At 34.9% G+C, this 10,135-nt stretch overlaps 1 protein-coding gene across 1 annotated transcript; it reads right to left on the bottom strand.

Annotated features, from left to right (window-relative positions):
- Nucleotides 1–600: 600 nt before the first annotated feature.
- Nucleotides 601–8,680, bottom strand: LOC706443 (olfactory receptor 6C2). Its single transcript, XM_015151946.3, has 2 exons — nucleotides 8,598–8,680; nucleotides 601–2,622 (listed from the first exon to the last, which is right to left on the bottom strand). Exon 2 carries the CDS (start codon nucleotides 1,732–1,734, stop codon nucleotides 796–798), a length of 939 nt encoding a protein of 312 aa, XP_015007432.3. The 5' UTR covers nucleotides 1,735–2,622; nucleotides 8,598–8,680; the 3' UTR covers nucleotides 601–795.
- Nucleotides 8,681–10,135: the final 1,455 nt, after the last annotated feature.

Genomic DNA, 10,135 nt, shown 5'->3' with positions numbered 1-10,135 from the left:
AAAAAAGAATATTGGTTGGATATTCTCCATATCTTCTTAACCCTTTAATTACCTTTATGTTGTGGTAAATAGTTATCTTGTTTAATAAGCACTTAAATTTCAGTGTTTCAATTTGCTCTTATGCATTCATTCTGATTTTGTAACCCAAAATAAGTGATTTTATGTTTACATTTGTTTTAAATTAAATGTATGCTTTTTGCATGAGTTTCCTCTCATGTAATATAAAGCAATAGCTAATACGTCTTACCAGAGATTTTGAAGGTGTTTCCATTTCTTCAAATCGGATTAATTTTAACTCCTGTTGATGTCTTCTTTCCTGGTTATCCTAATAGGGCTGGAATACCTTATTTGATTTAATTTATTTTTAATATATGTCTCTTGTTGTTTTCTATTTTTTGTTTTGATTCTTGGATTTATAATATTTTGATAATTTTGTATTAGAGAAAGAATTTTTTATTACTACATAAATTAACTTGTAGATAATGTATACACTGATAATTATTCTTTATTTTCTCTTCCCTAGAGGAATGAAGAAAAGACTAGATCAGAAGTGGAAGAAACCTTGATTTTTGGAAAAGTAATTTTTAGTTTCACAATGAGGGAAAATACAATTTATGACCTTGGTTTGAAATAATAAGGATTTTGATAAAGATGGGATTAGGATACAATATTAAATGTCATTGAGAAGGTTCACATGACTAAACTGTAGTCAGGAAGCAATGAAATAAGTTAAAAGCCATAGGATGACATTTAGGGAGCATTCTTCGTCCACTTTACACTAATTCATCACAACTTCTACTTCTTTGAGAGAAATGTAATCCTCTTTACAGAGTCACTGAAAGCTTGTTTCACTTGCTCGTTCCTCAAGGTGTAAATGAAGGGGTTCAACAAGGGTGCAACAGAAGTAGTAAGAACTGAAACTCCTTTATTTATGGCCACTTCATCTTTTGCAGAGGGCTTGATATAGACGAAGATGCAGCTTCCATAGGCAATGGAAACCACAATCATGTGGGATGAACAGGTAGAAAAGGCCTTTTTCCTTTGCTGAACAGAAGGGAACCTCAGAATTGTTCTGACTATGTGCAAGTAGGACAGAATCACACAAACTAGGGTGATAATGAGTGCAAATACAGCCATAAGTATAACTATCTGTTCTATTACCCATGTATCTGAGCATGAGATCTTTAGGAGAGGACCTGCATCACAGCTAAAATGATCAATGGCATTGGAACCACAGAATTCGAGCTGGAGGCCTAAGCTCAGTGGTGGAACAATGATCATCAAGCCAGCCACCCAACTGCAGAGGACTAATAAGGTACACACCCTGTTGTTCATGATGACCATATAATGAAGGGGTTTACAGATGGCCACATAGCGGTCATAAGACATGGCTGCCAGGAGAAAAAATTGTGTTGCTCCAAAGAGAATAACAAAGAATATTTGACTGGCACAAGCATTGTAGGTAATGGTATTGTCCCCCATTGATATACTGTACAAGAATCTAGGAATACAGACTGTAGTAAATGAGACTTCTAAGAAGGAAAAATTTCTGAGAAAGAAGTACATAGGAGTTTGAAGGTGGTGGTCCACCAATGTGAGGGTGATAATAGTCAGGTTCCCTGTTACACTCAACATGTAGGTGAGAAATAGAAAGATAAAAAGCAAAACTTGCAGGTGTGGGTCATCTGTCAGTCCCAGCAGGATAAAAGTTCTTATTACTGTGCAGTTTTTCATCACTGTTCTTTGATATCTACCCAATCCTTGTTTAAAAATCACGATTTATGAGGAAGTAGATATTTGAATTCTATAGCAAAAGGCTATGCATCTAGAAGCCAAGTCGACCAGCCTACGTTTATTTTCTCCCTTTATAGAATAATCAGTGTTGCCACTGTTTCAACAACCTTCCTAAACTTCACATATATGAGCAGTGGATATTTCCTTAAGAAATCAAGTTTTGTAAAAGAGTCCAAATTTTCCTTGATCATCCTTATCCATCAGAATGTACAAATGCAGTTGATTGTAGTTTGTTACATGGAATGGATTTACAAATGGGTTAGAAAGAAATGATGCCATTTTATAGGTACTTAAAAATTCTTTGTCCAGGACAAACTCTGGATATAAGATACATCCAGGTAATTAATAACATTAATTCTCTTCAGTTGTTATTATCTGAGGATTGTATTAAGATTAAGATGCATTTCTCCTGAAAAGCAAACAAACAAGCACACAACAATGACAACAAAATACAATCGTTGTCCCTGAGCCTTTCCCTGGTCTTTTATTCTTCTCTGCTGGCATTCCTTATTCTCAACCGTCTATTACCTGTAGATGGGTTGATGTAAAATTATTTTATCTATAATGTGAGAAAAAGTTGTGTTCAAGGTTTTTACAAAATGAATATTCTCATATGCTTTCATCTGATATTCAGTTAATTGTGATTCTTTTCCCCTCAAAGCTCCAGAAGCAAATCTACATTTAACACCACTAAATATAGTCTTCTAGGCTGTGTCTTTTTCAATATATTTTTAGGTCCTTTAAAAAGACATCATGTATTCTCACTTATTCTGAAATCAAATCAGTTGAACTCATAGACATAGAGAGTAGAAGGATGGTTACCAGAGGCTGGGAAGTATAGTGGGGGGCTTGGGGGTAGGTGGGAATGGTTAACGGGTACAAAAAACCAGAAAGAATAAATAAGAATTACTGTTTGATAACACAATAGGGTGACTGTAGTCAATAATAACTTAATTGTATATTTTTAAATAACAAATGATATAATTGGATTATTTGTAACTCAAAGGATGAATGCTTTAGGGAATGGATAACTCATTCTCCATCATGTCCGATTTCATATTACATCCCTGTATCTAAATATTTCATGTAGCCTATAAATATATATACTTGCTATGTACCCATAAAATTAAAAAAAATTAAAAAGACATTAATGTCTCCTCCTCTCACCCTTACTCACTTTATACTTTAACCCTCTGTGTTCTCACTTTCACCTCCACCCTCTGAAGAATCTGCAAAGACTTCGTTACTGTTGAAGCTAAGGGCACATTTAGGTTTTTAATCTTGCCTGGAATTGCTATAATATTTTTGTTTTAAAGTTCAATAATTCTTTAAATATGCTTCATGTCTAATTCTGATATTCTTTCGATATCTGTCTTTTTAGGGTTTCTCTTTTTAGTCTCCTCTTTCTCCCTTCATCTGTGAAATACTGGTATTGTCAATAATCTTCAGACCTCCTGCTTCTTGTTTTCTGTTTGTTATTCTTCTTACCCTCTACTCTTCAAGGATGATTTTGCCCAGTCCAGTTGATTTGATGATCATGTATAAGATGTAGCCAAAGACCAGGTAAAAAGCATTGCTAAGTATACATCACAAGTTGGATGTTCCACAGATACCTCACTTACAACATGCTCTAAGTCATGTCATGCTCCTTCTTTGAGTCTTCTGTTCTACTGGTATTACCTATTGCTTGTTACAGGTTAATTACTTTCGTGTGGACTGCCAGGCTCTTCATGGGCAGGACCTTCCTTAATTTTCAGATCTCATCACTTACCATCTTCTTACCTTTCTTCTTCATGGCTCAAGTTGCCTTAGCATTGACTACTTGCAACTCTTCAATTTTCTACATGCTCTTGTCTGCACAGGCTTATCTTTTGACTGACTAGTGCATATCAGTCTTTAGGATTCTACTTAGGGATTGATTCTTTTTTTTTTTTTTTTTTTTTTTTTGAGACGGAGTCTCGCTCTGTCACCCAGGCTGGAGTGCAGTGGCCGGATCTCAGCTCACTGCAAGCTCCGCCTCCCGGGTTTACGCCATTCTCCGGCCTCAGCCTCCCGAGTAGCTGGGACTACAGGCGCCCGCCACCTCGCCCGGCTAGTTTTTTGTATTTTTTAGTAGAGACGGGGTTTCACTGTGTTAGCCAGGATGGTCTCGATCTCCTGACCTCGTGATCCGCCCGTCTCAGCCTCCCAAAGTGCTGGGATTGATTCTTCAAGGAAATGTTCATTTACCCACACAGCAAATGTGAAATTATGCTTCTGTGTTTTTTCCAAGTACTTATGTACTTGGTCTTGGATTATATCACACTGTATTATACTCTTCATCATACTTGTATTTCTCCTGTATGTTTCTGTAAACTTCTTTAGAGACAATATTTTATATACTCTGATTTTCTCTTATATCTGGCCTATGTAGGGTTCTCAGTAAATTTAGTGAAGAAATAAAACAGATTTGTCTACATAGTGACAGTAAGCTATATTTTTAATGCTTATTCCTGTCAGCTGGTTCAACGTTCTTATTTACATACCTGTTTCAAACTGCACTGTCATTTTCAGTACATTCTTAAACAAAAGGCCAGACTGTTTTCAATTCAAAGTTCTGCAAATGCTATTTCGCTAGTACCTTTTCCAGAGTTTTTCTTTCCTCTCTGAACTACTTCTTACTTTACCTTGATATTATAATTCCTTATATGCTATTGTTATTTGCTTGGTTGTTTCTAGTAATCTCTCTCCTGACCTCTTCTTAGGAACTTAGGATTTTTTTTTCCTTTTTTCCAGAATTTGATTCTCATATATCATTTTCTAGAGACTACAATTGTTTTACTTTCTGTTTTCCTTTCTTTTTCAAGGCTGAAACCACCTACTATGTGTCTGAAGATTCATTTCTTTTCTAAGAGAGACTTTGGATTATCTTACAGAAAAATCACGTGGAATTCATATAGATTATATGCATGGATGTATCCAAGAAGTTCAAAGATATCCTAATACTCTTAGGATCGGTGGATCTTTAGGGTCACTCAAAAGTAAACACTATGAATAGGAGCTTTGTTCTTTCTCTGTTATATCTTTTACTGCTGTGGAGACTCTGCTTGACACATAGCATGTGTTCAACAATTTTTCAATGAGTTAATGTACCTTTTATACAACATTATCTGTATTTTTATCTCTTAAAAATCAGAGTTTTAAAAGTTTCTTTGAAAAACCAACTTTTAAAAGTATTTTAAAGTTTAGACAATATTAAGCTAAAAGGCTCATACTGCAGTGTCAAGAAGATTAGAATTGCTGCTATACTTATAATTATTACCAAGGTAAAATTTTCTTCTTTGTTCAAATAATTTGCTGTCTTATTTATATCCTAAAGTCTGTTTCTTTCATACCAACACTCTTAGTGCATTTGCTAATTAATATAACCTGAATGTATTGGTGAAATAGCCTTTTTATTTGCATAATTCTAGTTCCACCTGTATCTTTCTACACATATTAGAAGGTTCATTTAGTTGCCCAATTTTCTGCACTATAATAGAACCAACCTCAGTGAGGAGTGTTTTTTAGAGAAACAAAAATACTTAGCATAAAGAGATATGAACAAACCTACTTCTTTTAATAGAAAAATAATGTCATTACATTTCTATAGCCTGGAATAATCATGGAGTTTAAAACACTGTATTATTCAGCTTTTCTTTGTCTGGTCAGAACTCCTCCCCTTTTTCCAGTACATCAGTCCACCTAAAATACCACAGCATTCTAAATTTCTTATGACCCAACACTTTTGAGTTAAGGAAAACAACCCTACAATAGCAGTGTATTTCTTTTGTTTTCTTTTTCTTCTTCTTCTTCTTTTTTTTTTTTTTGCATGTGCAGTTTTTAATATAGATTATACCTCAATAAAACGTATATACGTTAAAACGTATATAGTGAGGACCATGAGACTATCTAAATGAATCATAACTTCTGTAAGTATTAACAGGCTGCAGCACATTCTGCAAAATAGCATTCAGCCCTAGACTCACAGTTCTTTGTTCCTTGTGAATAGGCTAGGCTATTGGTGAATCGCATCTACAGGTGTAAGTTCAACAATATGGTTTGGGGAGGAGATAGAATACTCATTCTGACGGTCTTAAAGACCACATTTACCTATTTAATTATTGGACCTACGGTTTGCCCTTTTCTACTTTTCACCTTCTCACACAATCCTTTACCTAAACTTTGAGTTTAACCAGCCTCTCATCTCTTTTTCTCTTCATAAATACAATGGCACTTTTAATTCATTTTTTCAGTCTTTACATTGTATTGATTAAGAGTGAATATATCTTCCTCTTTTTTAGAAGACAAGTTGTGACAAGTGTATTTTGCCTCCACAGCTTTTGTTCTCCATACTCAGCTTTCTAAATTCCCAACCTCTTTTCCCTTGATTCCCTGAGGTACACTGACTGTGTGTGCATTTACTGCATGGAGTTCTCCACTCTTCTCAAGGAATTAAGCAGCTCTGGATCCATCTCTCTCTTTGCCCTCCTGTTAGAGCACATCCACTTAATTCTGTGTTAGGATATGCTTCCACCTAGCTGTTGGAAAATATGATGCAAGCCAGGCACAAGGCATGGCTCTATGTTTTGAAAGTCATTTAATTTATACTGAAGTTACCACTGGCCAGGTGCCATGGCTCATGCCTGTAATCCCAGCACTTTGGGAGGCCGAGGCGGGCATTTGAGATCAGCTTGACCAATATGGAGAAGCCCCATCTCTACTAAAAATATAAAGTTAGCCAGGTGTGGTGGTACATGACTGTAATCTCAGCTACTCAGGAGGCTGAGGCAGGAGAATCGCTTGAACCAGCCCGGGCAACAAGAGCGAAACTCCGTCTCATGAAAAAAAAAAAAGAAAGAAAGAAAATTACCGCTGTGGTATTTATCCAATGCTTTACTTTATTCTTCCAGAAATACTTGCATTTGACTAGGTTATTTGGTGTGTATTTCTCTGAATTATAAATATCAAAGATATTTGTCACAAGTATAGACTTCTGGGATGCAGAGCTAATACGTTTTAGCCAGGAAATAGGCAAATGAGGTTAGGCTGTAGTGAAGAAATTAGAAATTAGAATAGTTGTGGTATAATTACCAAGAGTTTCATATGCACATCAATGTCTGAGAACCACTTAGGCAATTAAGGAAGTTTGTTGACAGCCCTTGACATCATCGTCTAAATCACCTATCAGTGTTGTCCCTTATGTCATCAGTGATCACCTAATTTATATATTTATAATTTCAGACACAAATGAAGGATGACTAAAATACTAACTGGCTTCTTTAATTTGCATTATGGGTCTTATTTTGTTAATGTCATCCCTGACCATTATGGCATTCTTCAGCAAGAGGAAATGACTTTATTTCTGTTCATGGAGCAATAACTGCTCCCAGTTCTTAGCCTGCATTAATTATTTATAATGGTAGCTACAAACATAAGTCTTATCTGACAACACAGTCTCTACGGTTCTTGCTATTTCTCCATCACTGAATGAAATTGCATCTCCTCATAAGATACCAATTAGTTTGTTATATGAATGCTTTTTCACCTGCTTTGCATATAAAAAATCACTGCAAATATCATGAGTCTTCTGGGTCTGGGAAAATGAATTCCTTACTCTCATGGACATGTGCTTTATAAAATCCCATAAGGTACATATGGCAAGGCCCATCTTGCTTTAAAATTACCGCTATAGGAAAATACACACTTATGCAGAAAACCTAATACAAATCTGTTAAGAGAGATGGTACGAGTCTGGCATAATGAGAATGAAGATGCTAACAGAGCATACTGGCCAGTAAGACACAGTCAGTCTGTCACATATGCTTACTTCTTAGTAAAACTCCCAAGGTGTTTCGAGAAATCCATAAAACTAAAACTGTTGCCTTGATTACCTTACTGCCCTCAAAACTGGTCTCTCTGCAAGCCTCTCACACTATTCATCATTTTATTCCAGGAAAGAAAAACAGAGTTCCTTGTTTTCAGATATTCTGAGGTTTCTTATGTTGCCTCAATCCTCTTTCTTTCATGCAAATCCCTTTTGACTTTGTTAGATAAAGTCAATTTATTGGAAGTTTTGATTTTATACAAGCAGTGTACTAATAATTTACTATACCTTTTCCTTGATTTTGGCTTAAGAACTAATTTTCTCCCAACTACTTCGGGGTCATGAAAATTGCAATAAGCAGCATAAACTATGAAGTAACTGAGAATTGACATCCTTTCTGTCATGTTTGTTTTCATGCCTCTCCCTTTGAATACACAGTAGGCAAAAGCTTTCTTGGTGAAATAGTCTTCTACGCCTTGATCATCTTGTGCGGTGCAGTGCATCATGAGCAGCAACACAAAGGCCTCTCAGTCTTAGTGTCACTTAGACATTAAAGGAGCATTTTTGTTGAACTAATAAATATGAGGGATTGAATTATTTCTGGCTAGACATTTAACCATAAGAGAATATTTACAATTTAGAAAAAAGCTAACATTATAAGCAATGTAATATGCTTTTTTTGTATATATTCCAAGGATTTGGAAGGCATATTCCTGTGTGTCTTTTATATTTTATGAGTGACCACAAACTACTGCATGTGTGACTATGTAGGAATGCATAAATATGCCCTAGCTATGATGTTTAGTCTTGTCAAAGATCTGTTAATAGTTTAAAAACATGTTCACTATAGTTTTCCATATTAAAAATTTGAAACAAGCTTAACAAAATTACAGAAGAGTACTCCAGCAAAAATTTCTTTCTCTTATCTCTCATATGAGAAAGGAATTGTCATACCTACATTAAAATACTTACTCTTTTGATCATTTTTCACGTTTCAGGTGGCAGCTCCCTAGTGGGTTGAACTGTGTTGTGTTAAGGAAGATGTAACTTTGTACTGGTTTAACTTGATCATCAATCTTCAGGTATCTCCTGAAGGATCTTGAGGTCTCCTAGTTTTGCATGTTCACATTACAATAAACACTCTTTTTAGAAACTCTCTTATTTTACACTTGGAAAATATTTTCCTTGGACTCTGTCATAATGGTAAGAAAATGTGATGTAAGGGAGGAAGGCAACAGAGTTTCTTCTGATTTCAGAAGAGCAGAGAGTTAGCTTTTCTATTCCCAAAATATTTATTTTTTCTGCTCCATCTCTTGGAAGTGCACTGGGATCATATGAATAAATAAAGCATCCTTAGTGGCCAGATTCAAACATCACTAATGAAGCTTCTATGTAATTCACTTTGGTAAAGCAACTAAAATAGACAGCAACAGAGACACCTTCCTTTGAGACAGTAGGCAGAACAGTAGCATCAGATAGAAGACTGGTGCACGTGCTAATGAGAAAAATAATGCACAAGTCTGATTCTATTTCCTGATACACTTTCTAAGGATATGAGTATGTCTGCTTTTTAATAATCAAAATATTTTGCTTAATCTAATCCCCCATAATATAATTTTGCAAAGTCTCTACTATATATGAAAATCAGTATGGATAAAAGTTACTATGTATACAGAGACATTGTAAAATCAGTTCATATTGTGTTAATCACAGGATAATTTATTTACATTTGAAAAACAGAAGAAATCACATAGGTCAGATATATTATTTATTCTGTCTACAATGTCCTGTAAGACCATCACTACATGGATGACCTTCAAAAACAGTTTCATTAAGAACCACTGTTTCAATGCATTCCAGCTTTGTAATGTTTGTCTCTGGGATTTTTAAATAAGTGTATTTAAAAGCAACATCTCAAACTGACTGTGAATGCTTTAAAAGTACACAAAATTAGGGTTGGAGGGCTGGCCAGAAGTATTGCTTTAGGTTAAATAACAAAGAGATATGGAAGTCCTAGCCTCCATGTAAATTTTTATCAATAAGATTTTATTGTTTCTTTTGTGTATGTTATGCTTCCTTCATTAGATTCATTGTCAAGTATTTGTGTAGTTCTATGTTGCTTTCAATTTTATATAATATAGAGGTAGATAATATTTACATATTATTTATACATAGCATAGTTTTGATATAATGATATTAGAAATTCATTTAATTTTACAGATTACCATTGCTCCATCAACATTGTTAAACTTAGTTATATAATTAAAATTGTCTATAGAATATGTTGAATGTTTTACGTACACTTGGTAGATTTTTTAATGACTATTCACGGCCCCTCCATTTAAGAGAAATTTATTTCTTGACCTGTAGACTTCCTTTGAAGTAAAAATATAGCAGCAACAGCTTAGGTTATGCTGCAGTAGTGAAAATTTCGGTAAAGTTGTCACCTGAGATAATCTGAAAGGTAAATAAGATACCAAAAGTGTCTGTAGCTTT

Source organism: Macaca mulatta, chromosome 11, assembly GCF_049350105.2.
Source record: "Macaca mulatta isolate MMU2019108-1 chromosome 11, T2T-MMU8v2.0, whole genome shotgun sequence".
Lineage (NCBI taxonomy): Eukaryota > Metazoa > Chordata > Mammalia > Primates > Cercopithecidae > Macaca > Macaca mulatta.
This window is presented reverse-complemented; position numbering and strand designations above follow the sequence as displayed.

Coding starts and splice junctions, on each gene's coding strand:
- LOC706443 (XM_015151946.3), bottom strand. CDS start 1,734: ATGAAAAACTGCACAGTAATAAGAACTTTTATCCTGCTGGGACTGACA.